Source organism: Cavia porcellus, unplaced genomic scaffold (assembly GCF_034190915.1).
Source record: "Cavia porcellus strain 051 isolate PalLab524CR breed Dunkin Hartley unplaced genomic scaffold, mCavPor4.1 scaffold_17, whole genome shotgun sequence".
NCBI classification, from domain to species: domain Eukaryota; kingdom Metazoa; phylum Chordata; class Mammalia; order Rodentia; family Caviidae; genus Cavia; species Cavia porcellus.
Window position 1 is genome coordinate 73612663 of NW_026947500.1, and position 25771 is coordinate 73638433.

At 60.6% G+C, this 25771-nt stretch overlaps 5 protein-coding genes across 10 annotated transcripts; 2 read left to right on the top strand and 3 right to left on the bottom strand.

Moving 5' to 3' along the window:
* Oaz1 (ornithine decarboxylase antizyme 1) lies at window positions 1-2595 on the bottom strand. Its single transcript, NM_001289676.1, is given in 5 exon segments — window positions 1-238; window positions 317-402; window positions 481-653; window positions 749-894; window positions 2383-2595. Coding segments are annotated over 5 exon segments (684 nt in total). The 5' UTR covers window positions 2529-2595; the 3' UTR covers window positions 1-104.
* A 7351-nt stretch (window positions 2596-9946) lies between these two features.
* Window positions 9947-14215, top strand: Jsrp1 (junctional sarcoplasmic reticulum protein 1). 4 transcript variants are annotated; one of them, XM_063228935.1, is made up of 7 exons: window positions 9947-10035; window positions 11279-11429; window positions 11573-11610; window positions 11945-12062; window positions 12173-12346; window positions 13466-13545; window positions 13642-14215. In XM_063228935.1, exons 2-7 carry the CDS (start codon window positions 11315-11317, stop codon window positions 14122-14124), a joined length of 1008 nt encoding a protein of 335 aa, XP_063085005.1. In that variant the 5' UTR covers window positions 9947-10035; window positions 11279-11314; the 3' UTR covers window positions 14125-14215. The 4 variants fall into 4 exon arrangements, with proteins under 4 accessions (XP_063085005.1, XP_063085003.1, XP_063085004.1 ...); XM_063228933.1 differs by lacking the exon at window positions 9947-10035 and adding an exon at window positions 10066-10212; XM_063228934.1 differs by lacking the exon at window positions 9947-10035 and adding an exon at window positions 10068-10212 and having other exon boundaries at window positions 11945-12041.
* A 118-nt stretch (window positions 14216-14333) lies between these two features.
* Amh (anti-Mullerian hormone) lies at window positions 14334-17239 on the bottom strand. The gene is made up of 5 exons (XM_003460845.4): window positions 16358-17239; window positions 15859-16001; window positions 15641-15749; window positions 15386-15545; window positions 14334-15274 (listed from the first exon to the last, which is right to left on the bottom strand). Exons 1-5 carry the CDS (start codon window positions 16761-16763, stop codon window positions 14413-14415), a joined length of 1680 nt encoding a protein of 559 aa, XP_003460893.1. The 5' UTR covers window positions 16764-17239; the 3' UTR covers window positions 14334-14412.
* Window positions 17240-17398: 159 nt separating this feature from the next.
* Window positions 17399-22996, bottom strand: Sf3a2 (splicing factor 3a subunit 2). Of its 3 annotated transcripts, none has more exons than XM_003460844.5 (9): window positions 22854-22996; window positions 20635-20800; window positions 20407-20478; window positions 19863-19909; window positions 19550-19659; window positions 19180-19229; window positions 18967-19107; window positions 18336-18404; window positions 17399-18250 (listed from the first exon to the last, which is right to left on the bottom strand). In XM_003460844.5, the coding sequence occupies exons 2-9, from the start codon at window positions 20758-20760 to the stop codon at window positions 17513-17515; spliced, it is 1353 nt and encodes a 450-aa protein (XP_003460892.1). In that variant the 5' UTR covers window positions 20761-20800; window positions 22854-22996; the 3' UTR covers window positions 17399-17512. The 3 variants fall into 3 exon arrangements, with proteins under 3 accessions (XP_003460892.1, XP_013000673.1, XP_004999269.1); XM_013145219.3 differs by lacking the exon at window positions 22854-22996 and adding an exon at window positions 22784-22806; XM_004999212.4 differs by lacking the exon at window positions 22854-22996 and adding an exon at window positions 22175-22693.
* Window positions 22997-23372: 376 nt separating this feature from the next.
* On the top strand, window positions 23373-25616 carry Plekhj1 (pleckstrin homology domain containing J1). The gene is made up of 6 exons (XM_063228937.1): window positions 23373-23600; window positions 23698-23765; window positions 23836-23902; window positions 24786-24876; window positions 24972-25035; window positions 25108-25616. The coding sequence occupies exons 1-6, from the start codon at window positions 23507-23509 to the stop codon at window positions 25216-25218; spliced, it is 495 nt and encodes a 164-aa protein (XP_063085007.1). The 5' UTR covers window positions 23373-23506; the 3' UTR covers window positions 25219-25616.
* The last annotated feature ends 155 nt before the right edge of the window (window positions 25617-25771 follow it).

Here is a 25771-nt window from a genome sequence, read left to right on the forward strand (position 1 = left end):
GAAGTGAGCGTTTATTTGCACAATTACGACATGCGGACAAACCCAGGGGGAGGGCAGGCCATCCCCAGGGCGCCACTGCGAGGCCACTAGGCGCCCGCTGGCCGCTACTCCTCCTCGCCGGCGGACTCCCTCTCAAACGTGTAGGCCATGAAGCAAGCGTCGGGTCTCTTGGGGACAAGGGGGTGCCCTGGTCTCACAATCTCAAAGCCCAAAAAGCTGAAGGTCCGGAGCAAGGCAGCTGCAAGGGACACAGCACCCGTCAGGACCCGCAGGCACCCAGAGGGGTCCCCAGGGTGGCAGCAGGGCAGTCACCCACCTCTGTCCTCCCGGTTCTTATGGAAGCAAATGAAGACGTGGTCGGCGTGGAGCTGCTCCTCTGCGAACTCGAGGAGAACTGCAAAGCTGAGGCAGGGGGGTGTCAGCCTTGCCCAGGTCACCCTCTGCAGGTGCCAGGGCCGCGCCCACCTCCCCGGGGCTCACCTGTCTTTGCTGCCCTCGGGCAGGGGGCCGCCCGGGATCTCGATATAGAGGCTGCCGCCGCTCCACACAGCTCTCCAGGTGATGTGCTTGGCATCCGTGAGCCTGGACTGGACATTTAGAATCCGTGTCTTGTTGTTGGATGTTAGTTCCTCGGTTACATTCAGCCGGTTATCCTGCCACAGTCGGGTGTGCTGGCTCAGAGACCTGGCCTTGGAGCCAGCTGGGCCCTTGGTGCCCCCAGCCACCACCTGCCCGGTCTGGTACTCACAGAGTAGAAGGAGTCAGCTGAAAGACTGTGATCCCGCTGACCATTCCCTCGCCCACCTGGGATCCTCAGGGGTGGGTGAGGGGCATCAGGAGCACCACCGAGGCCCCGGACCCGGGTTACTACAGCAGCTGGCAGGGGCCCTGGAACTGGAGCAGAGGCTGGTTAGGGCCAGGCCCAGGGGGCACACCTGTCACCCTGGCACACTGGGAGGCTGAGGCAGGAGAATCTCCATGCGCTCAAGGGTAGCCTGGGCTACCTGCCACAGCAGTCGGCCTGTGCACTGCCCTGGTACCTGCGGGTAGCTCGGGTGCACACACCTTCCTCCAGCGGGTGAGGCCCAAACCAGCCATCCTTCCCCCTGGGGTCACTGGGCCGGCAGGCTTCTGCCTGGTCCCAGCCTCCAACGCACCCCACTGCCTCGTTTCTAACCCCAACACCCCAAGGCTGCGGCCTTTCAGCTGCAAGCAGAGGCCGAAAGCCCAGCACTTCCCTGGGAAGCCGCCCCTGTCCCCGCGTGTGACCGCAGACCGCTCGCCAGCAGACACGCGCAGTGGGGCTGTTTGGCTCTCGACCCGAGGACACGCGGCCCGGCCCCTCCCGAGCCCCGCCTGGCCCCTCGGTTGCGTCATCGCGCAGACGCCCGGGCCCCGGGGGAGATTTTCACAATCGCCAGCTGACAGCGCCAGCAGCCATTTGCTGCGCAGTGTAAACAGCCCCGAAGTCGCCTCCATCTTGCTAGCTCCAGCGTGAGGTCCCCAAACCGCAGCCCCAGCACGGAGTCGCCAAGGGGGCCCGGGCATGCCCACCTGCGGGGCCGGCGTCGGCTCGATCAGGACCCCGGGATTTCCAACACCAGCACAGCGGGCACAGAGCGCCTAACACACGCCGTCGCCGTCCCCGCGGGGGAGGCCCGGGGCGCCACGCACTCAACACGGGGCCCACGACCACCGCCGAGGGGGCCGCCGCGAAGCGTAAACAGCCCCGCAGCCGGCGCTCCTCACACCCGCCCGAAAGTGCCGATTCACTGAACTGTGCACGACGCCCCGGGCCAGCCCGTCCCCCCACCTTGACCCCGCCCCCAAGTCCGAATCGCCTTTCCGCCGCCCAAACTGCAACTCAGCCCTGCACCCCGCACCTCCCAAACCTGAGCCCCAGGCACCTGCCTCCGTCCCCCGGGCACCCTCATACCCGAAGCCCTCTTCTAAATAAATTAGAGTCCGCAAACCGACACCGCCGACTCCGTGCGCTTCCAAGTGCGCCCCGACCCTCCCCCAAACGAGGCTCCCCAGCGCATCCTGGGTCTCCTGTCTTCGGTATCCGACCGTGGGTCCTTCCCACACCCTGCTCCCCATCCTACGACTTTCCCTCTTCACGCCCAGACCCCACCTCAGAGCACTGTCTGACCGTAACTCTGACCCTCCCGGCCCCACCGCCCTGCCAGCCGCCGCCCGGGGACCCCCGGGACCGGCCCCGCCCCCACCCGGGCAGAACCCGCCCCACCCGGCTCGATTGTGGCCTCGACAAAGGGGCGGGCCGCGCGCTCCGGACCCCGATCTGGAGCCCAAACCAAAACCCCCACGGTGGCTGGGGCGGCCGGGGTTTCTGGAAGCTTCGGGCGGGGGCGGGGCGCTCACCTCTCACTGCTGCGGCCGCCGCGGCTGTGCAGACTAAGAAGCGGCATGGTGTGGCTGGCGTGAATGGTGGCACTAGGTTTATCCCCTTCTTTCTCTCTGGCGAAGCAGTGGCTGTTGAGGATCCGCTGCAGGGAGGATTTCACCATCCGGCCGCTGGGGTCCGAAACCAGGAAAACCTCCGCTGCGCCTCTCCGCGCCGCCGCCGCTGCTCGCCGTTCGCAAAATGGCGCCGCCGCCGCCGCCCACTTTTATAGACGCCGCGCCTAGGCCACGCCCCCACGCCGCGGCGAACGCCGCCGCACGAGGGGGCGGAGCCGCAGAGGCCGTCGGGAGAACTAAATTCTCCCGCCCCTTCTGGCGTCTGATTGGTCAAAAACGAGGGGTCAAGGCAAATCTCTCCTTTTGATTGGTGTATGTGCTCTTGGTCCCGCCTTCTCCTGCTCGCGTCACCTGTGGGCCCGTGGCGTACCCTGCATCTGTCGTGCCGGAAACGCGCTGTGTGCGCCCCGCCCCCCAGCCTGGATTTGGGGTGGGGGTGTCGCACCCCAGCTGGTTTACTGGGTTCTTGTTGTTAGGGATGTTTCTTTCGCTATCGCTGTCGCTCTCTATAAAGGTCCCGTTAGTCAATGGGACCCCTTCTTCCCTAAGATCCTCCTAGCGAAAAGCTGATGGGGGAAGACAGTCCCAAAGCGCCCACTCCCCCATAGAACAAAATTATTTTCAGCGCTGACTTCGTAATAATCAATAATTATTGTATTCTTGACTTGGTCTTTTCGTGGGAAAACTTTCAGTGATAAAGATACTCTCATCTATTAAGATGTTGCTTGTAAAATTTGAACCCAGTGAAAATTTTACTTTTTGCAAATTTTGCATGTATGTGAGGACCATAGTTTGCTCCAAGGAAAATTTAAAATTCACAAAAATTTTCTGCTAGATGTGGCTGCACTTTCTGTAACCCAGCACTCTGGGAGGCTGAGGCAGGAGAATCTCAAATCGGAGCCCAGCTTATCTCTAAATAAAAAGGACTGAGGATGTAGCTCAGTGTGAAAACCCTGGGTTCAATCTCCATTTAAAAATAAAAATTCCAGCCGGATGTGGTGGCTCACACTGTAATCCCAGCACTCAGGAGACTGAGGCAGGAGGATTGTTGTGAGTCTGAGACCAGCCTGGGCTACAGAGTGAGCTCAAGTTAGCCTGGACTGCATAGACACCCTGTCTCAAAAAGACAAAATAAATAAAAATTCCTCTTGCAGCTAGACCCAATTAAGTATTTCTTGTATGAGCTATGATTCAGATTTAAGTAAAAAAACAAATGTTAAATTTTGAGCTGGGTGGGGCTGGGGATTTAGCTCAGCGGCATAAGCACCTGCCTTGCAAGCAGGCAGTCGTGAGTTCAATCCCTGGTACCGATACAAAAAAGGAAAAAGACCAAAAAAAAATTTTTGAGCTGGGAATGGTGGCACAAGCCTGTAATCTCAACACTCTGGGAGGCTGAGGCAGGAAGACCACTGTGAGGTTGAGGCCAGCCTGAACTAAAACTTGAAACCCTATCTCAAAAAAGACCAAAGACTGGGGTTATAGCTTAACCATGAAGCACCTGCCTGGCCAGTGCAAGGTCCTGAGTTCAAATTCTGATACAAAAGAAAAAAAAGATCAGGGGCTGGGGATGTGAATGTCATGAGTTCCATCTCCAATACCAAAAAAAAACACCAAAGATTTTTTACTTCGTGGTTAAATTCAGAAACATATTTGAGATATGAACTGCAGTATGCATTCAGTGAGTAAAGATAGAACTTGCAGTTAAATACAGGAGCATATTTTGTATGTAGATCAAAATTTGAATTAACCAGGCAAAAACATTGCATCTCTGAGTTAAACTGAGTTCATATTTTATGTATGAACTAAAGTCTGCTCTTTCCAGGGAAAGACTCAGCATCTGCAGGTTCCTCTGCATCTCGGGGGCAGAACTTTCAGCACTGAGCTGCTCCCCAGCCCGCTTCGGAGCTTTACTGTCTTTTTTCTTGAGGTACCAGGAATTGAACTCATGACCTCATGCTTGCTGGCCGGGGCTGTGCCACTGAGCTGTCCCAGGCCCCTTGACTGTTTTTTGTTTCTTGTGAGGACACACTGGTTTCTGGCCTCTGGCTAGCTGCCCAGGGCAAGCAGCTGGGCCATTCTGGGCGGGGCGTGTGCAATTGGGCCCCAGCCAGCAGCAGGTCCTGGCACTGGTACCGGGGCACAGTGCGGTTTGGCTCCCGTGACCCAGACCGGAAAGGGACTGTAGTCACGAGTGACCCCGCCCGGAGGAAGTGAACCTACCTAGCTTCCCAGTGCTCAGCCAGGCTGCGGAATTGCCATCTGGGAACCTGCCAGAGCCTCTGCGGGTCCCAGGAGACCCCGGAAGCCTCCAGAGAGACACCGGGTGGGGAAGCTTTCTTTCTTCCTTGGCAGCCTTATATCTTCACTGGCCAAAACAGGCTTCTATCTGTGGGTAGAAGGAAACCAGTGACCTGGTGAAAACGAGCCAAGCCTGAGGAGCAGAGCTGGGTGGCCAGCACTTGTGTGACACGCGTGAGGTCCTGGTTTCCACCCAGGTGTGGGCGCGCACACCTGTCACTGCAGCACTTGGGAGGCTGAGGCAGGAGGAACTCAGCTTGCTCCAAGCCGGCCTGGGCTCCATGGTGAGTTCGAGGCCAGCCTGAAGTACATAGTGAGACCTTGTCCCGAAAATCCAAAACAAAAAAATGACAGAGTGGTCTGCAGGATGGTGGGGGCTGCAGCTAGCATTAGGGATCCCCGAGCAGGCACAGGAGGAAAAAAGGAGAGTCCCAGAGAAGCAGAAGACCCAGTGGCACCAGCTTTGTAGGTGGAGGGAGGGGCCACAAGCCGAGGGCTGCAGGCACCTCTCAGAGCTGGGATGGAGACCCCGGTTCTCCCAGAAACCTTGGCAGGGACAGACCAGTTGTCCAGCCTGGAAACAGCCCAGGAGGCTGTGCTGAGCTCAGATCCCAGGGCTGATAGAGAAGAACACAGTGCAGAATCTCCCGGACGCTGACACTTGGCATCATGGTGGCCGAGGCCACTGGACAGAACTCACCCCAGGCTTGTAGCCCTCATGCTGCCTAAGTTTTATCTAAAAACTAGAGCCACCAGTGTGCACTGCTGTCCAGTCAATGGGGCACACACTGAGGTGTTTTGGAGACAGAGACTGATTCCTGCAATTGAAGGAGAAAAAGTAGACCTGGCGTGGTGGCATGGACTCTGGGAGGCTGAGGCAGGAGGGTTGCAAATGCAAGCTCGCCCAGGCTTAGTACCTTAGCAAGAACTCATCTCAAGTCCAGGATATACACAGCTCAGTAGTACAGCACCTACCTGGCCTGGCAAGTGTGAGGTCATGGATTTGATTCCCGGTACCAAAAAAGAGTAAAAGGTAAAAAATGAAAAGGCGGGGCTGGGGATTTAGCTCAGCGGCATAAGCGCCTGCCTTGAAAGCAGGCAGTCGTGAGTTCGATCCCTGGTACCGATAAAAATGAAAAAGACCAAAAAACAAAAAATGAAAAGGCATAAATGGATTTTGCTATTCTTTGTTATGTTTTTTTTTTTTTTTTTTTTTTTTTTTTTTTGTCTTTTTCGTTTCTAAGAGTACCAGGGATTGAACTCAAGACCTCACACTTATAAGGCAGGTGCTTATCCCACTGAGCTAAATCCTCAGCCCCCTTGTTATTTTTTGAGACAGGGTCTCACTGTGTAGCCCACGATGGCTTCCAACTCACTTCAATCCTCCTGCCTCAGCCTCCTGGGTGTTAGGATTACAGGTTCAACGCCAACTACACAAAGCTCCCCAGCCTGGTTTTTTCCCTTTGGTAGTGGGACTCAAACTCAGGCCCTTGCCAGGCAGGCACTTGTGCCGCTGAGCTATATCCACAGTCCACCCCCAGCTATTTCTATCTTTTAATCTGAGACAAAAATCTCACTAGATTGCCTCGGCTAGGCTGGAACTTCTTTTTTTAAATTTTTTTTTATTGGTACCAGGGATCGAACTCATGACCGCCTGATCAAACTCACAACAGCCTGCTTGCAAAGCAGGTGCTTATGCTGCTGAGCTAAATCCCCAGCCCCTAGGCTGGAACTTTTAATCTGACCCTCCTGCCTCAGCCTCCTGTGGTTCTGGGATGGTAGCCCTGCGCCACTGGGGCCAGTTTGAGCATAATTTTTGAAGCCTGGCTTCCTCCTCTCTACATAAAAAACGGAGAATGCCTGTGGACGTATTTTTGTAAACAGCACAAAGAAGAAGGAAATGAACACCAACTCTGTTGAAAGCGCACCCAGCTGGGAGTGGGGGGTGCACGCCTGTCATGGCAGCGCTTGGGAGGCTGAGGCAGGAGGACCGCCACAAGTTCCAGACCAGCCTGGGCTACATAGTGAGACCCCGTCTCAAAAAATAGATAATTAGGGGCTGGGGATTTAGCTCAGTGGCATAAGCGCCTGCCTTGCAAGTGTGCGGTCGTGAGTTCGGTCCCTGGTACCGATAAAAACGAAAGACAAAAAAAAAAAAAAAAAAGATAAACTGCACCCAGGAGCTGTGGCAGGAACGGGGTGTGGAGAGGACAGCGCTGGAATGCGGGCTCCAGGCCCCACCCAGGTCTGCTGCCCGGAGATAAAGGCCAGGCCCAGCCCCTCCCCCAGCCGTGGCTGGCTGTGAAAACACCCTGAAGAAAGATCAGGAATCTGGCCTCAAGGCCGAACTGGCTTTTCTCAGAAGAGAGGTATTTGCTTTGGGTCTCTTTGTGGGGCCAGGCTTGGGGTTTGGACCCCAGGGCCTTGGTGTTACACAGTCGCTATGGAGAGATTTCACTGCAGAGAACAGATGCCGGACGACGTGGTGGCACACGCCTGTCATCCCAGCACTCCAGAGACTGAGGCAGCAGGATTGCCAGGAGTTCGAGTCCAGCCTGGGCTACGAAGTGAACTTGCATCTCTAGCAAGAGCTTGTCTCCAAAAACAAAAAAGGGTCTTCACGTCTGATGTCCCCATGCTCCCTGGGCTTGCTGCCTTCCCACGCTCCTGTCACAGTGTCCCCAAGTTTCCTGTTTTCAGCCCAACCGTGGCCTTGAGCTCCATCCCCAGCCTTTCCAGGTTTTGAGACAGGGTCTCCTAAATTGTCCCGGCTACGCCCCAACGTGCAGTCCTCAGGCCTCGGCCTCCCACAGTGTGGTGCCGGGATGACAGGCGTGCACCTCTCTGCCTGGCCTTTTTCTTTCTGTTTGCAGTGCTGCAGTGATCTGTCCCTAAGGTCTCATTGTGTAGCCCAGGCTGGCCTTCAAGCATGACAGTCCTCCTGCCTCAACCTCCAAATGCTGGGAACATAGGTGTGTGGCACCGTGCCCACCTCATTTTTTTAAGAGAAAAATATTGACTGCTGGTGAAGACGCACAGACCTCAGAATGCTCTCCCCCGGGGAGGAATGTAACGTCATGTGGCCACTGGTGAGAGGCCAACCCCTCAAAACTTGAGCACAGAATCACCAGACGGCCTGGCAGTCTGCTCACAGGTAAATCCCAGAAGGACTGAGGGCAGGGCCTCAAACACAGCATGCACACCCGTGTTCACAGCAGCCAAACCGCAGAAAGAACTCTGGTCCATCAAACCAAGCAGGAATATGCAAAGGGTGCTTCCATCCCATGCTGGAATATCATACAGCCAGGAAAAGGAGTCAAGCGGTCACTGCAAATTGAAACTACAGTCTGCTTGCATCAAAGCAGAATGGCTTACATAGAGAGTACAAAGAAAATAAGACAGCCAGGCATGGGGGTGCATACCTGTAATCCTAGCCCTTGAGTGGCTGAGGCAGAAGGACTTCGGCAAGTCTGAGGACACCCTATGCTACGTCATGAGACCATGTCTCCGAAAAAAAAAAAAAATGTCTGGGGGATCTGATCATGTTATTCAGGCTGGTCTTGAACTTACGGGGATCCTCCTGCCTCAGCCTCCCAAGTGCTGGGATGACAGGTGTGCGCCACCACAGCCCGAGGGCTTGAAGCATGCTGTGCGCATATGCAGATCTGCTAAACTGAAACCCATTAATTGATAGAGTTATTTCCAAAAGATGAAAAATATTAACAAAAGATGAGAAATAGGATAAAATAAAAAGCGGCCTTTATTCTGAGAACACGGAGAGAGATGACCGGCAACCCCACCGCTGGCGTCCGGCGATCTCTCCGGCGGACACGCGGCATGGGGGCCTGTAAATAGCCTCGGTTTGGGGTGGAACCTAAGGCGGGCATTAGGGATGCACAGGTAGCCCATTGGTCCTAGGTTTGGCGCCATATGTAAATTCCCAGGGGCGGGAAGATGGCGTCACAGGTAACTTCCTAGGGGCAGGGCAAGATGGGGCTTCCTGCTTCCGGTTGTGGCTTTCCTGGCTACAGTGTCCTGTCTGGGCCAAAACCTTTCATTAATCTGTATGAGGAATTTTTTTTTGTCTTTTTCTTCTTTATAGGTACCGGGGATTGAACTCACAATTGCCTGCTTGCAAGGCAGGCGCTTATGCCGCTGAGCTAAATCCCCGGCCCCTGTATGAGGAATTTCAAAAGGGAAAACACTAAAAGAAATGGGACCCGTGATGTTTGCCACAGTGTGGACGGACCTTGAAGATGTCATGTTCAGTGAGAGCCACAGAGGACACACTGTGGGTTCCTTGGACAGGAAATGCCCAAGACAGGCGACACCAGAGACAGGAAGTGGCCTCGGGGGTGCTGGGGTAGAGGAGGGGACGAGAGTCAGTGTTTCCTGGGGCAGAGACAGTTTGGGGGCACTGAAAGTTCTGGAGGCATGGTGCCAGCCTCAAAGCCACAGGAATCAGCGAATGCCACCAAACCATGCACTCAAATGCGGTCATTTTATGTCATGTATACTGTACCACACTAAAGAATCTACCAAGCTGGGCACGATGGCACATACCTCTAACCTCAGCATTCTAGGAGGCTGAGGCAGGAGGGTCCAAGTTAGAGGCCAGTCCGGCCTGCGTAATGAGGGCATCATTTAAAAAAAGAGAGACAGGGGCTGGGGATTTAGTTCAGCGGCATAAGCACCTGCCTTGCAAGCAGGCAGTCATGAGTTCGATCCCGGGTACCAATAAAAAGAAAGAGGACAAAAAAAGAGAGAGAGAGAGAGAGACAGAGAGAAACCCAAATAAATAGGCAAAAAGGCAGCCAGGTGACAGCACACGCCAGCACTCAGGAGGCTGAGGCAGGGGGATTCCAAGTTGCAACCCAGTCTCAGTAACTCAGCAAATCACTGACTTAAGGAGATCTTGTTTCAAAATGAAAACTGACAGAGACTGGGCTCGGAGCTCAGGGTGAAGGCCCGGATTCCCGCCATGACCCTTACTGGCCCCACTAATGTTCTGCTGATTGAATCCCAGACCGAGGGCAGGGCCAGCTGCCGGCTGGGCTCTGGGTTTGTCTGGCTCAGGCTCCGCACTGGGTCACCGCTGTGGTGGGGCGGGGGTGGGGAAGCGCCCTCCTGCGTGCCCCGCCCCCGCCCCACTGGCCGCCCCTGATTGGCCCCCAGCTGTCCCCAGCCACCTGGCCCTGTCTGTCCCGGTTGCCCTCCCTCGCCCCATCCTGTCCAAAGCCGCACAGAGCCTGTGGGGTAAGAGGGGTTGGGGGAGGCCTGGGTGGAGTACGGACCCCTGCATTCTGGGAGGGCATCTCTGGAGTCCACGAGGGTCCCCAACTCCTGTAGCAGCCACCACCACACACCCGGACCCCCTCCCTTGCTCCTGCCTCCATGTGGGCCCAGCTCCTCCAAGTTCCAGGAACGACGATGGTACGGTGATAGTGACACCGACTGGCAGCCGGGGGCCCTGGAGACCCCCGGAGAGCAAAGCCTTGCATCTGGCTTCCAGCTCAGCCCGTCTCCTGGGACCCCCCCAGGTCCCCCTCAGGTTCCCTTCTGCCACGTACAAGGGGACGAAATTCGGGATCAGCAGATTCCTGGGACCTCCTAGCCTGTCCGCAGCTGTCACCCAGACCAGGCTGGTGCTGGCTGCTGGGGCCTTGGCCCCCTAGGTCCCCAGAGTGTGGCTTTTTTGGTGTTGTTTGGGTCCCCACAGCCCCCACCCAGGCCTGGGGTTGAACCCAGGGCCTCTACGCCAAGCACCCCACCCTCACCCTTTTTTATTTATTTGGAAACGGTTACCCAGTCTGATCTCAAACTGTGCACTTGCCTGCCTCAGCCTTCCGAGTGCTGGGACGACAGGCAGGTGGCAGGCGTGGCGCTGGGTGTTGAGTGCCGGGAACTGTGGGTGAGTTTGGGTGGAAGAGACCCCAAAGAAGGGGCAGCCTGGGAGGACTGTCTGCCCTGGCCTGCTGGCCTTGGACATCAGATAAAAATAGTGCCTGGTCTCAGGCAACATGAGCTGGCCTGGGCCTGGGTTCTGGTTTGGGCTGTATCTTCAGACTCACTGCTGTGTGGCTTTGGGTGGCTCCCAGTGCCTCTCTGACCTCCAACAGCCCTGAGTGCTGTGCTCAGCAGTGTCGCGGGGGGGGGGGGACCCCCGGAGCGGCGAGGCCACCGCGGAGGACAGCCCAAGGGCAGGCGTGGGGGCACCAGGAACGGCGCCCGGGGCGTACCTTGTAGAAGCCTCACTTTGCAGCAGCCATGAGGCACCTGCCTTTCATTCTGGAAGGCTGAGGCAGGGGGATCTCAGCCTGGGCAGTTTAGCAAGACCTCGCCTCCAAAGAAAATCAATAAAAAGTGCCTGGGAGGGAACTGCACTGTAAAGGGCAGGTCCATTCCGCCACCGGAGTGGAGGGAGGGGCACTCATTTGTCCAGGGACCTGAGGCCACCGCAAGGCTCTAGGAAGGCAGCGTCCTCTCCCATCTCTCCCAGCCCCACTGCAGCGGGAGGGACCTGGCTCCCGTCTCCATGACAGCGAGGGCCTTGGAGGAGTTGGACCGTGGCCTGGGCAGCTGCCTCGCCAACGAGTGCTCTGAGCTGGCGGGGACCGGCACAGGGCAGGTGAAGGAGGACGAGGCCCGAGGTACTCTGTCGCCCCTGCAGTTTGCTCTGTCACCTGTAATTTGGCCCTTCTCCGCCCTGGCCCAGCCTAGCAAGGCGTGGTTGGGGTAGGATAAACTTGGGCGGTGGGCGCCCAACACTGACTGCCTCTGTTCCCACCCACAGAGGCACCCAGGCTGGCTGAGACCAGCAGCTGGCCCCAGGTGAGTAGCTGGGGACCTCAGAGTTGGGGACATACTGGCCAAGGAGGGGACCTCGTCTCTTAGAACACTAAAAGAAATACCACCCCGAACTGGGTACGCTGCCCCATGCCTGTCATCCTCTCCTTCTGGGAGGCTGAGGCAGGAGGATCTCAAGTGGAAGCCTAGGTGGGTCACAAAGCAAAACCCTGTCTCCAAAAAAAAAAAAAAATAAAAAGGGGCTGGGGTTGTAGCTCAGGGCGAAGGCCCTGGGTTCCATCCCCAGTGCCGGAAAGGACAAAAAAGCAAGGAAAAGGCCAAACGGAGAGACAAGGCGAGGACTCTGCTTCCCGCGCAGGGCCCTCACGAGGACGCCAGACCCAAAAAGATGGAGAAGGAGCCCGCGGCCAGGGGGACCCTCGGCCCCGGAAAGGAGAAGCAGAAACCTGGAGCCAGTGCGTCTGCAGCAGGCTTGGGTGAAGGGGCGCAGGCAGGGGGTGGGGACTCCCGCTCCTCCGCGTGGCTCCGGGCGATGGGCTCCCCTCCCCGCCCCACCCCCTCCTGACCTCGTTCTCGACCCCTGCAGCCCCCCGCAGCGCCCCGGCCCGCAAGAAGCCTCAAGCCGCGCCCCCCGCGCAGCCGCCCCCGCCGCCCCCGGCCCCCAGCGAGGAGCTGCCCTGGGGCGACCTGACGGTCAACAAATGCCTGGTGCTGGCCTCGTTGGTGGCGCTGCTGGGCTCGGCGGTGCAGCTGTGCCGCGGTGAGCCCGGTTCCCCGACGCGGGGGTGGGGGTGGGGCTGGGGTCGGCCGAGCGCCCCGCCCCCGGGAAGGGGCGGGGCCAGCGCGGGGCGGTGGCTGTGGTGTCCCGTTTGGAGTGGGTCTTTTTTTTCTGGCTTCTTTGCGGTGCTGGGGATGGAACCCTGACCCTCTGTGCTGAGCTCCACGCCCAGGCCTTTGCATTGAAAAAAAAATTGTTTTGAGACACGGTCTCGCTAAATCGCGTACATAGCTCGGGTTGGGCTGGAATTTACAACCCTTCTGCCTCAGCCTCCCATATTCTTGGCTTAAAGGATGAGTTTTGGGCTCGCGCGCCTTGGCCAGGCTTGCGACCCTGTGCCTCCCTGGAGCCAGCCGTGTACTCTGTCCCTCACCTCAGCGCACCTGGCCAAGGGGGAGGGGTCCTCACTTTCCCTTCCTGAAAGTGACAGTGACGCGTGCTCCCAGTCCTTACCCCGAGCTCCCTCTGGTGGATGCGCTTCGCCTGTGTCCCCGCCCGAGAGGGGCCCGGCGCGGGGCGTTTCCCCTTCCTGCTGGAGCTTGTGCGCCCCGCTGCGCCGCACCAGCCTAGGGACAGGCCCCCTCAGGTTCCTTGTGTGCGCTTTAGGGGATCCCCCCCCACCTCGGCTCGGTGCCTGCTGCTGCCAGGAGATGGGCCCTAAGGGGGAAAAAAGAATGACCACTCCTTTAAAAAGGGGGAATCAAAAAAATTAAAATAAAAAATAGAAAGGGGAAGTCGCACCAGACATGGTGGCGCAGGCCCGTCATCCCAGCACTCGGCAGGCTGAGGCAGGAGGATCGCTGTGAGTTCCAGGGCGGCCTGGGCTACATAGTTTAAGGTCTACCTGAACTACACAGCGAGACCCTGTCTCAAAACAAGCAAATATATACAAACAAGTGAATAACAAATAAAAGGGGAGGTCGCGAGAGAAAGGATGACCCGCGTCGCGGTGGAGACCCAGAGGCTCGAAAGAAGCCAGAGCAGCCTCTTGGTACCCGCGGGGTCGCGTGGCCCAGGTGCTGGGGGGAGAAGCAGGGGTGCACGGTGTGTCCGGCGCGGTGTCCCAGGGTGATCCATCCGCCTTCCCACCCTCCCTCTCAGATGCTGTGGCTGGGCAGGAGGCCGCCCCTGTGCCTTGGGTACCACCGACCGCACCCCCCAAGCACCCGGTGCCGCCGGTGGTAAGCGCTGCCTCCCAGTGACCTCGGGTGGGGGAGGCCGGGTCGGCGGGAGAGGCGGGCTCGGGGGCCGAGGACGCCACACTGTCCGCCTTGCAGCCTAAACTCACGGCCCCATCGAAGCCACCCGCGCCCCAAGTGGGGCCACCTGCACCTCAGGTGGAGGCAGGGGACAAGCCCGAGGTTCCCGGGAGCAGGGAGACCGCAGAGAAGGTGCAGAGAGATCCCGGGGAGGCCGCCAACCGGGGAGAGCGCGCGACCCGCGCCGAGCAAGGGCCCAGGGAGAAGTCGAGGAAGGAGGAGAAGCCGCGGAGGGAGCGGCCGCGCAGAGCCGAGAAGCCGTGGAAGGAGAAGCCGCGGAAGGAACACAGGCCGCGGAAGGAGAGGCCCCGCGCTGCCGGGGAGCCCCGAGAAGCTCTGCCCCGACGCTGGGGGACGCCAGAAGGGGGCCACCGGCTGTGGGCGCGGGACACCGGGGACCCAGAGCACCGGAAGAGGCAGGCCTGGGCCTCCCCGCGGCGCCCCGAAGCGGACCGGCCCCCGGGGAGGCAGCAGCACCGCCAGGGCAAAGGGCGGGACTGAGCGGGACTGGGTGCTGCGGCCGAATCCGAATCCCGCCGCCACTCTCAGGGTGGCCCCGCGATTCCAGCAAAATAAAGGGAGTGTTGTGGCCGCCCCGTCGCCCCCTCCTTTGTGCCTCAGCCCGGGCCCGACGGATGGGCGGAGAGGCGCCCGCGGGGGTGACGCAGGCCCGGCGCGCACGAAGAAAGGCACCCACGCAGCCCCCCAGCTGGGTGCGCCCAGGCTTTATTGGGACACTGCCGGGGTCTGAATAAATATAGGACGGGCTCCGCAGCCGCGGCGGCGGGGTCACCGGCAGCCGCACTCGGTGGCCACCATGTTGGGCACGTGGTGCGCGCTGATGCGGTCCTCAGCCAGGCTGATCAGGAGTTTGCCCGCGTAGGCCGTGGGCACGCAGCAGGGCGCGCGCGCCAGGATGGCCCCGCGCGCCTGCATCTTCAGCAGCAGCACCACGTGGTTGCCGTAGTGCGGGCTGCGGTCGGACTGCGGCCAGCCGCAGGCGCCCTGGCAGTTGTTGGCCTGGTAGGTCTCCGGGATGAGCACGGAGCGCTCGGCGCGCAGGTCCACGCTTAGCTCGCGCAGCGCGCACGGCCCCTCCGCGGAGGCGCTGCGCTGTGCCCGGGCCGCCCCGCGCGTGTCCCGCCCGCGCCACTCCCTGCGTAGGCTCTGCAGCGCCTTGAGCAGCAGCAGGGCGCGCAGCGGGTCTGCAGGGGGACTGCCGGGGTCGCTGGGGTCACCCGGGCACAGCGCGAGCAGGCGCGTGAGCAGCGGGGGTGCAGCGGGCGGTAGCCCCGGGAGGCCGCGCAACTCCGCGGCCGCGGCTTGCAGCTCCACGGCCACGCGGTGCGCCAAACCTGCGGCCCAGGGCACCGACGAAGGACCCCGCAGTGGTGCCGGCTGCCCGGCACTGGCCGCAGCGGGCGGCGTCAGTAGTAGGAAAGGCTCGTCCACCTCTAGTAGACGCTCCAGGGCTGCAGGGTCAGACAGGTTGACCAGGCCCTGCGGGAAACTGGCCAGCGCGCCCGTGTCCAGAGCCAGGCGCATTGGAGAGGCCCGGGCTGGGGAGCCCCGCAGCGCGCGCACCAGGCGCGTGAGAGTCTGCAGAAAGGGGTCTGCGCTGGGCAGCAGCTCCACGGTATCCAGAGAAGGCCTGGAGTCCACAGTGGGAGCCAGGGGTCATGAAGGCGTTGGGTTGCGCTGCCTCCACCCACCCCACCATCCACCCCCCTAACTTCATCCGCTGCTCTGAGCCCGCGCGCACCTGGGTGGTGGGAAGGACACTGTGTCCAGCTGGCCGCGCGCGGGTAGGAGCACAGGTTCGGACTGTGGCAGCAGGAGGAGGGCAGGGGTCATCCGAGTGAAGCAACGGGGATCGGACCCAAACATCAGGGTCTGCAGCTGGGCGGTGCTCAGGGTGGCACCTGCTTCCCAGAAGGGGGTATAGGCTGGCTCAAGATTTGGGGGCTCAGGGTAACTGCCTGCCGCGTGGGTCTTCCTCCCCAGGCCCCCAGCCTACCGTCTCCGTGAGGCTGCAAGGTCAGGGCGAGTCCTGCGCCAAGCCAGGCCCTCTCCGGGCGGTCCACAACCAGCACCAGATAGCGGGTGTCTGCGGTCGGGCAGAGGCTCTGCGGAGATGGGGCCTCAGCCCTGCCGGGCCTGGCTCTGCCATCCCTCCCTCCCCCACACCTTTCTCCACGCGCCCCTTGGAGACCCCTCCCGTGCCACCCGAGGTACCTGGGCAGCCAGCAGCTCAGCCCCAGTGACAGTGACCTCGGGGCCAGGCCCAGGGTACAGCACCAGCACTGCCTGCTCCGGGAGGTTGGCCGCACCAAGGGGGGGCTCCTGGAACCTCAGCAAGGGAGTCGGGTCCCACGTCACTGCAGCCAGGAGAGGGAAAGCGCTGAGCCAGGGGCCAGGCTGCCCCAGAGACCCCCTTCCCAGCTGGACAGAGAACCTGGACAGGCAATACCCTGCCCTGATAGAGGGGTAGTGGATACTAAGCCTGAAGGATTGGGGGGGGGGGCGCCCCTTGGGGTTCGGCTCCAGCTTTGTCCGGGGCACTTGGGGAGGACCCTACCCTGCTGCTTCTTCCTGGGTGGGGAGGGGGCCATCTGGGGACCCTGCCTAGATCCCCAACTTCCAGGCAGGACAGAGATGGGAGGCATGGCACCCCATCTGAAGAAGCTGCCACCCTTGGACTCAGAGGCGCTGCGTTCCCAGGTCCCCCAGGTACCTTCCGCCAGGTGCAGGACCAGCAGCTGCCGCCCCCCTGGCTCCCGAAGCCAGGCCCCCAGGTGCTGCAGAGCAGGCAGCGCTCTGCTGTGGCCAGGGCTGCAGACCCCGAAGGTGGCCAGGTCGCGGGGGCCCCACCGGGCGCCCCACACAGCCTCCAGGAAGGCCCGTTCGTAGCTGCTCAGGCCTCCCACCACCTGCAGGGGCGCCCCGCTGCTGTTGCTGGAACTGCTCAGGGTCACCAGGCACCAGGGGTCCTTTGGGCCACCTGGCGGCCAGACTTGGTCCTCTGGGAAGATGAGGCCCCCGGTGCCAGCAGCTGGATCTTCTCCAGGGGTCTCGGTCCCCAGCACGGCTCCCAGGGAGAGCAGCACAAGGGGCAGCTGGGCAAGAAGTGGCCCCTGCATGATGGGTGCTGGGGGGCCTGGCAGTCTGACTATGGCTTATATGGCCAGGGTGGAATGTTTGGGGGAAGGAGGCCCCTATCTCCCCTGGACGTGGCCTTGGCGACAGGGCCTGGTGCACCTCCAGGGCCTGGCAGGTGGGAGGCGACCTTCTCAAAGGGCTTTCTGTCTCGCCCTGGCCATATATCTATCTCTGCTCTCCTTAGATACAGCTCAGCCCGGCTGCACTGGCACACAGCTGGCCTTGAGGGACCGTCCCTCGGGACAGTAAACAGCACTGGGCAGCACAAAGCCCAGGGGGCAGCAGCACAGAGCCCTGGGCCGGCACAGGACCAGTGGTCCTTGGGGAGGGCAGCAGGCTTCAAGGTGCTGGACTTCAGGCTGGCCTGGACTACGCAGCTCAGCGCACCACGGAGCTCCTGGTGACCCTCCTGCCTCAGCCTCCAAAGTGGTGCTTAAAAGCCTTTGCCACCACACCCCATGCCCTTACCCACTTTTGGGGCCCCAGCTATAGTACACCCCAGGAGCAGGGACCTCACACTTTCCTCCCTGCTTCTGCCCAGTAGACAGGGTGAGCAGAGCTCACAGCTCCCCCCACTCCCCACCCCCCGCTGTTACAGCTGGATGGCAACCAGACACACGGGGGAGGCTGTTTAATGGGCTCTGGGCATAGTACAAAAGCTGAGGACTCTGCTCTGTGGGAAAACACAGAAAAACAGGCAGCCAGACACGGGATGCGGAGGGGGGGCGCCTCAGTTGGTTGGGGGCGGCGGAGGAATGTTCCCAGGGCCCTCCGAGGGCAGAGGAGGCCTCAACATTGGAGGCATGGGAGTTGGTGGATGTACCCCAGGGTTTGCTGGATGAACTCCAGGAGGCTGGGGGTGCACCCCAGGAGCTGCAGGGTGGACCCCAGGAGGCTGGGGGTGGACCCCTGGAGCCTGCGGGTGAATCCCAGGGGCTGCAGGGTGCACCCCAGGGGCCTGCGGGTGAACCGCAGGAGCAGGTGGGTGCACTCCTGGGGTTTGGGGGTGGACCCCAGCTGCTGGGGGAGGGTGCACGCCTGGGGCCGGTGGGTGGACCCCAGGGGCTGGTGGATGGACCCCGGGGGCTGGAGGGTGCACCCCTGGAGCCGCTGGGTGGACTGCAGATGTGGGGGCATGGACCACTGGTGCTGGAGGGTGCACCCCTGGAGCTGGGGGGTGGACCCCAGATGCAGGGGGGTGGACCACTGGTGTTGGAGGGTGGACCCCTGGAGCCGGAGGGGGCAGCTGGGGAGGCCCAGGGGGGCCCGAAGGTGCAGGCCCGGTGGGAGGCATGGGGGGCAGCGGCAGGCCGCCTGGTGGGGGTGGGGGAAGAGACTCCGGCAGCGGCGGCCGGGGGGGCAGCCCGTTCATCAGTGGGGGTGGCGGTCGCTTCACCCCTGGGGGCCCCGCGGGGAGGCTGGGTGGTGCAGGGGGCTTCTCCATCTTGAAGTGGAACTGGAGGAAGAACTAGCAGGACGGACAGAGTGAGGCTCAGCAGCCCAGCAGCGGGCCCAGGGGCAGCACCCCTACCCACCGGGCCCCCCATACCTACCTGCTTGGTTTCCCGGTTCCAGTGGGTCCAGAACTTGCCTTCCGCCTTGTCAATCTCCCTGCTAGGCACCTGGGGATTGGGGGTGACAAGGCTCCTGGTCCCCAGGCCTCCAAGTGGGCCATGGCTGCAGGGCTCACGTTCAGCCAGGTGCTGAGGTGCCAGGGCACCTGCTCCCCACTTGGGGCCCCTCCCAAGGAGTTTGGGAGACTCTGTTCTCAGTGCTGGGGTGGAATTCGGGGTCCCTAGATGTACATTTACCACTGCACCACACTCCCTACCCCCTTTTTAAGATTTTATTTTACTAAGTTTTGGGGAGTTTTCAGGCTGGCTTCCAGAGGATTCTCCTGCCTCAGCCTCCTGAATGATTACTACCACCTGGCCTCTTAAGGCCTATTTGTGGGTCCTGTGCTCCATCCAGGGGCAGAGCAGACAAGGTTTCACCCCAGCTCTGTTCCTTAGCTCATCTCAAGGCCTGGGGGGAGGGGGACAGATGCTCACCTGACTTACTCTCCTGGTACCTGACCTGGGGTACAGTGACACAGCCTCACAGATCTGGGCCCACACAAGATCCTACCCTGTGGGGGGGGGACATCCCACAGTGGCCCCCATAGCAGCCACGCAGCTGAGCTACCTTGAAGGCGATGGTCTCGTAGGGCTCAGCGGCCATGAGCAGGTACTGCCAGCGCCGGTCCGGGGGCTCGATTCGCTGCTCGTAGGCAGACATGAAGCGGTGGCGGGGCATGATACCCTCAGCAATCTCAGGGTAGTCGATCTGGGGGGACACAGGCACTCAAGGGGTGCCCTGAGGCTCCCCACACACCTGAGACCCAGGCCCCCATCTCACCTGAAACAGGAGGCTCTGCTGGCCCATCTCGGTGTCCCTCTGCTTGGTCACTATGACAGGCATGGAGGGAGGGTCGGCCTCAGGGACTCGTCCTCCCCAAAGCCAGGGAACCCTGTATGTTCTAATCACTGCCACCCGGGGGATGGGACAGTGGGACTCGAGGTGGTCCTCATGCCAGTGAGGGGGGCCTCGGGGCCCTGTGGATGCCACAGTGGGGCTGGCAGGAAGGCAGGGCGGATGGGTCTTGGAGGACAGGAGAAGGGATGTGCCCAACCCCCGTGACAGTGAGGGACGATGCAGAGGAAGGGCTGAACCCCAGGGCCAGCGCACAGTGGCGCTGTGTGGCCTGGTTGGGGCAGCGGCCGTGCACCTTTGTAGCCGGGGCGCCCGATCTTCACAAACTTCTTCACCTCCACCTTGACCTTCTCAGGCGCCGGCTGGGCAGGGGCCTCCTTGGCCTCCTTGGCCGCCCGCCGGGCTCTGTGGGGAGACAGAGGTGTCTCTGTGGCCTCTCCCGTGAGACGCCAAGGCCATGGGCCCAGATGCTGGAGCCCAGCCTAACCTTGGAGCTAATCGGGGAGGTGAGGGCCGAGGGCAGGGTGGGAAGCAAGCAGGATGGGATGGTGGGAGAGGCCCCACAGCAGCCCCCATCACAGCCCCGGCCGCAGAGGAGGGACACTCACAGGTTGGTCTGGTGCTTCTTCCCCTGTGTGTGGGCCAGGTAGCTCCCCTAAGGAGGGACAGAGGCAGGGAGGGAGCGCTGTCAGGGCTGCAGGGCCCAGCCGGCCTCACCGGGCTGGAGGGGCTGGGGAGGGCAGCGCCTGGCCCAGGGTGATGCATCAAGTCCTGGGGCTGGGCCTGTTGGGACATATCTGGGGACACTGCTGACAGAGGTACCCGCAGAGTATCACTTGGCACGAGGCGGGTGGAGGCCAGAGGGGGATACAGGCAAGCGCTGCTGGCTGCGCTCCTGTCCTTAGGCATGCACGTGAGCGGTGACAGCACCAATGGTGAGAGAAAGGAGTGGCAGGGCCACCTGTAGGTCCCCTGGGGAGAACTCTGGGTGCTGAGGGCATGGGACACAGGTAGGGACCAAGGGGACTCAGTGTCACCCACAGAAAGACACCCTAAAGCAAATGGGCTGCCGGCAAAGAGCAGAGCACCCCAGGTGGACCCGCAGTGTCCTGAGTGACAGTGCAGTGGGGTAGGGGCCTGCAGGGGCCTCACCTCATTGTTGTGCAGGGTCAGGCAGAGCTTGCATTCATAGGAGCCCAGGTGGTTTTTCATGAAATAGGGGTCCTGGAGGGGAAAGGGGGGTCCGTCAGACACGGAAAATCACTGCCCTGTGGCCAGGGCCAAGGCTGGCAGCTGCTGGCCCCCACCGGGAAAAGTCCTCTGGGAGCCACCTGAGCTCAGGGAGCAGCGGGGTGACCATGGTGGAGCCCCAGGCCCCACCTTGTTGATGTCGATGGTCTCCAGAGCCAGCTGCCGGAGCCGCTCCCTCCTGTCCCGGTTGCTCTCGGAGGAGGAGGCCACGCCCCCACTGCCCGTCTTGCCCCCGGGGCGGTGTTGGAAGTCCATGGTGAAGGCTTGCGGGGGTCACTGGGCGGCCCGGGAGAAACTGTGAAGGAAATAGGACAGGGACGGCACTGGAGGTCACGGATGCTGCCCATCACTGTGGCACACTGTGACCTGAGACAGGGGCTTACTGTGTAGTCCAGGCTGGGCTTGAACTCAATAGCAATCGTCTCAGCCTCCCTAGTCCTGGTATTACAAGCGTGCACCACCATGCCAGGTTTGAGCTGGCTTTAGAGACCCCCACCTGGGGCTGAGGGGTCATCAGGACACCTCCCAGTGACCACACTGGAGGAAGTCACTCTGACTCACAGCACAGAGGCTGGAACTGCAAAGAGCAATGGGGTGCCATGCAGAGGCCCAACCAGGGAAGAAGAGACTCCCAGACTAATCGAGCCCCCACCTTACAGCTTCCTGAGATCTCATTCTGGCTGTCTCCACTAATTACAAACTGACTCCATTTCTGCAGCTGGCCACAAGCTTGCCAGAGGCCTGGATGCTGTCTAGCTCTGGACCCTGCTGCTGATACACAGCTCCGTCTTCGAAACTGCCTGGAGCCAAGGCAGAGCCCTAAGGGCCTCTCCTGCACCCCTGCAGACCACCCTGGCAGGCTCTCGGAGCCCTGTCTGTTCTATCAGGCTCCAGGCAGTATTCTATTACCCAACACCAACCCTGAACTCATCCCTGCCTGCTTTAAGCCTGGGCTGAGCAGAGGCAGAGCCCAGGAAGGGAAGTGAATTATAGAGTCCCCAGAAACATCGTGGAGGGGGCTGATCCCAGGGAGGAGAAAACCAGAAAGGAGGGCAGAGGGGAAAAGAAAGGACCAAAAACAAAACAAGCCAAAATAAAAAACAAAAACAAAAAACAGGAAACAGGGCTTTTGTAAACCAGGGGAAGACAAAGGAAAGAAAAGTAACCTGGGCCCTGGGATTTAGCTCAGTGGCATAAGCGCCTGCCTGGCAAGTGCAAGATCATGTGTTTGATCTGTGGTACCAAAAAAAAAAAAAAAAAGGAAAGCAACGTGGTTAAGCACACCATGTATGTTAGCACTGCACAATACTCTGAACCTGAGAAAACCTAAAGGACTGTACAATGGTCGTGGAGGGCAGGGGCGTGGGAGGAAGGGAGAAAGGAGACTCCATCCACTACTTTAGGAAATCAGCATTTGACACCTGTAAAGGGGGACGCCTAGAAACAAAGTTAGTCTTGGTGCACACCTGTCCACCCAGGCAAATGTGAGACCAGCCTGGACAACTTTGTGAGACCTCATCTCAAAATTGAAAGTGTTCATGTCATCCCAGCACTCGGGAGGCTGAGGCAGGAGGACTGCTGCGAGTTCGAGATCAGCCTGGGTTACAAAGTGAGCTCAAGGCCAGCCTGAACTGCATAGAACACACACACACACAAAATAAATAAATACATGAGTGTTGCGGGTGCGGCTCTGCTAAAGGTCCTGGGTTCAGTTCCCGGTGCCATCACACAGGCGGCGTGTGTGATGATGAGTCTGCAGAGTGAAGAACACCGCGCCACTTTGCAGGAACCGAGGAGAAGATGACCTCTGGGGCTGTGGTCAGGGACGAATTCCTTCTCTCTCTTTCCCTCCTTCCCTCTCGGCAATGGGATACAGAACCCTGGACCTTCGCTCTGAGTTACATCTCGGTCCATTGGTTTCTTACTTTGAGGCAGGGACTCACAAAGTCGCCGAGCCTGGGCTCGAACTCGTGATCATTTCGCCTCAGCCTCGCAGAATTTTTAAGAGGATCCCCCGCCCCAACTGTTCCATTGTGCGATACCCGGCATACGCTTGTGAAATGAGGTGCAGAGTCGCGTTGGGTGCGGGGCGAACGCTGCGGGGCCCCGAATTAAGAACAAAGGACCCGCGGCGCTCATGGGGGTTAACGGTCCCGCCAAGACCCAAAGCCAAACCGGTAGCGGTCTTCAAAGGAGGCCTGGGGGATAAAGCAGCCGCGACCCTGCCGCGCCTTCACAAAGGGCGCTCCAAGACGCGCCGCCAGCCCGCGAGACCCACCACATGCGCCTCGCTCTCACGCCCGCCTTTCTCCGGTAAACCCCGGAGCACGGCCCGCGCCACTTCTCACCTAGGCCGGAGGCCACTCTGTCGAGACAACCGCCAAGACTTCGCTGTGCGCACGCGCGCTACGGGCTATGGAACCACTTCCGGGGCAATGTATCAGGGTCTCACACTTGCGCATGCTCAGCCCGCCCAATAACCCGGATGGACACTCCGGCGGTGCCCCCCCCCCCCGCGCTGAGACGCGCGTGCGCATAGTGGATTCCAGGTTGTGCAGGTCTGGCTGTGGCGAGAGGGCAGGCTGAGACTCTTATTTTAATAAAAGTTACTGCTCCCTCCACTGTGCTTCCTATACAGGGAGGGGGCCAGGAAACTTGAGGTCAGGCGGAAACAACCAAAGAGAGACGGACCATGTCGCTTGGGTGCTGTGAATCTGTACCCATTCCAAATTTTGTGTTTTTCATGCTTAAACAGACCCTTACTCCCGCACTAGATCGTGCTCTGTCTCACGATGCCGCCGCACGCTCGCGCCATCCAGTGGTGGCTTTTGGAAATGGCCGACCCACAACGCGCAGGCGCAATAGCCTCGACGGTGCTTCCGGTTTGGTGTCCTGAGACCTTTGTGGCGCGGGCCGCGGTGGAAACGGGGACGGTGGCCGGGCAGGAGGGTGCGGACCGTCGTTCCGCGTTCTCTTTCCCGAATTCCCCACAGTTGTTACTATGCGGTACAACGAGAAGGAGCTGCGGGCTCTGTCCCAGCAGCCGGCCGAGATGGCCGCCGAGTTGAGCATGCGAGGACCCAAGAAAGGCAGCGGTGAGCGGTTGCGGACTGGGGACTGGGTCAGAACGGGGGTGTGGGGGGGGTGGGGGGCTGTCCCCCGGCGGCGCTGAGCCCCGCCCTGTTCCCGCAGTGGCCAAGCGGCGGCTGGTGAAGCTGGTGGTCAACTTCCTGTTCTACTTCCGCGCCGACGAGGCCGAGGTAGGGGCATGGAGGCCGCGGGGGGCCCGCCCGGGCGGGCGGCCAGCGCTCACGGCCGTGTCTCGCGCAGCCCCTCGGAGCCCTGCTTCTGGAGCGCTGCAGAGTCGCGCAGGAAGAGCCCGGCGGCTTCTCTATCAGTGAGTGGCCCCCGCCGTCCCCTCCCCGGCCGGGCTGCTCCCTCCCTGGACACAAGAACCTCTTTGATGGTCCTCGGGTGGCCCAAGGTCAGGTCCTGGCCGTCCGCCCCGCGCACCTGCCAAGCCGCCAGCCCAAGCTGGCTGGGCTCCTGCCCACGCCTCCCGGGCCAGCCCTGGACTGGCCCCTCGCGCGGGCCCACGGCCAGCCCCGCCCAGCTGCTCCAACAGCTGCCGCTCCCAAAATGCCACCAAGACCTTCGCTTTTTGTTTCTCCCTCCCTTGTTTGTTGGCCAAATGCAGGGTGCCCGAGAGGAAGGGATAGACCTGCCGGTCACCTCTAGGAGATGCAGGTCACAGGGGAAGATGGGTTGTCTCTTGGAGCTGTCATTACAGTGCAGCTGACTTGGTGACTTTCATACCAACAGCAGTCTCTATGGGCAGCAGTCTGCGGACGGTCCGACGGGCTGGGTGCCTTCTCAGGCTGTGAGCGCTGGTCCCAGGCCCCTTCCCAGCCATCCTGGAGTTCTTGGAGCTTTATGTCGCTTTTGTCTCCATCCTCATACAGCATTTTGTCTTTATAAAGACTGCAGTTATTGGGTTTAGGGTCTTCACCGTCCCTGCCCTTAATGCTGGGGGGATTGGACTCAGGACTCTCACAAAGATCCTGTTTCAAACAAGGTGACATTTACAGGTTGCGGGGGAAACCAGGATTTGAGCCTGTGTTGCACAGGTGGGATCCAGGTCAGCTCATGATGCAATGCAATGAAACCTTGGTGGGGCCACAGGAGGGGCGGCCTGGGCCCTGGCAAGAGAAAGCTGTGGCTGGCAGGGTGGAGAGCAAGCGGGGACCCACTGGAGGTGCTCCGTCCCATCCCCTCTGCAGGCTTCATCGAGGACCCCGAGAGGAAGTATCACTTTGAGTGCAGTAGCCAGGAGCAGTGTCAGGAGTGGATGGAGGCTCTGCGGCGGGCCAGGTGGGGCTCGGGGACAGCGGGGACACATTGGGCACCGCCACCAGGAAGGGGTGGAATTTGGAAGCTGACCAAGCAGGTGCCCCCCTTTTTCTCAGCTACGAGTACATGCGGAGAAGCCTCATCTTCTACAGGAATGAGATCCGGAAGATGACTGGCAAGGTGTGCGCAGGGCGGACGGTGGCAGGGCCAAGTTGGGGGGGCCCGTCTCACCTCACTCTACGCCCCTCATAGGACCCCCTGGAGCAGTACGGCATATCCGAGGAGGCCAGGTTCCAGCTGAGCAACTTGCCCCAGGATGGGCGGGCAGCATTGGTCTGCGCTCGGCTAGATGAGCTGGATTAACGCTCTGCCCAGCCTCGAACTGGGTCCCCTGGGCGCAAAGCCCGAAGCTGGCTGGGGTGGGCGGGGCTCAGGCTACGGTTTTGGAGAAACCCAGCAAGTGGCCCTTCACTGTGCCTTGGGACCCACCAGAGGGTTCTGGCACCTGGGTGCCACAGTGTGCTGCTAGGCCAAGTGCCCCCTGTGTGCTGGGCGTACCCCCCTGCACGCTGGGTGTGTCCCTGGCCGGCAGGGCCCTCCGGTCCTGCGCCAGCTGAATGTACGGAGCTAAGGGAAGCTGTGAATGGTGAGGGGCTCCCTCTGCCAGCGGTGACCTCCACTCCTGTTGAGGGGGACGGCTGGTCCTGGCCCTGGGCCACCACACTCACTGTGTTCAATAAAGGTACCTCTTTCTACACTGAGGACGGCAAGGTGGATGAGAAGTGGGGCCCTGGCAGCGGGCGCCCCCTCAGCACACTGGTCCTCACAGTGTGAACGCGCGGGGACTCCGGGGTGACCCAGGACCCCAGATGAGCTGGCTTTGAGAAACTGGGGTGGGGGGGGGTCTTCTTTGCCC

Bases quoted from the DNA above. Each gene is read 5' to 3' on its own strand.
- Jsrp1 (XM_063228933.1), top strand. From the start codon at position 10,174: ATGTGGGCCCAGCTCCTCCAAGTTCCAGGAACGACGATG. The intron at 12,063-12,172 runs GTGAAGGGGCGC...CGACCCCTGCAG, and splicing joins TGCGTCTGCAGCAGGCTTGG to CCCCCCGCAGCGCCCCGGCC. The intron at 13,546-13,641 runs GTAAGCGCTGCC...TCCGCCTTGCAG, and splicing joins AGCACCCGGTGCCGCCGGTG to CCTAAACTCACGGCCCCATC.
- Plekhj1 (XM_063228937.1), top strand. From the start codon at position 23,507: ATGCGGTACAACGAGAAGGAGCTGCGGGCTCTGTCCCAGCAGCCGGCC. The intron at 23,903-24,785 runs GTGAGTGGCCCC...TCCCCTCTGCAG, and splicing joins GCCCGGCGGCTTCTCTATCA to GCTTCATCGAGGACCCCGAG. The intron at 25,036-25,107 runs GTGTGCGCAGGG...CGCCCCTCATAG, and splicing joins TCCGGAAGATGACTGGCAAG to GACCCCCTGGAGCAGTACGG.
- Amh (XM_003460845.4), bottom strand. From the start codon at position 16,763: ATGCAGGGGCCACTTCTTGCCCAGCTGCCCCTTGTGCTGCTCTCCCTG. The intron at 16,002-16,357 runs GTACCTGGGGGA...TCCTGGCTGCAG, and splicing joins GGTCCTGCACCTGGCGGAAG to TGACGTGGGACCCGACTCCC. The intron at 15,750-15,858 runs GTACCTCGGGTG...CCATCTCCGCAG, and splicing joins CTGAGCTGCTGGCTGCCCAG to AGCCTCTGCCCGACCGCAGA.
- Sf3a2 (XM_003460844.5), bottom strand. From the start codon at position 20,760: ATGGACTTCCAACACCGCCCCGGGGGCAAGACGGGCAGTGGGGGCGTG. The intron at 19,230-19,549 runs GTGCACGGCCGC...TGCCTGTCATAG, and splicing joins CGGGCGCCCCGGCTACAAAG to TGACCAAGCAGAGGGACACC. The intron at 18,251-18,335 runs GTAGGTATGGGG...CCGTCCTGCTAG, and splicing joins GGAACCGGGAAACCAAGCAG to TTCTTCCTCCAGTTCCACTT.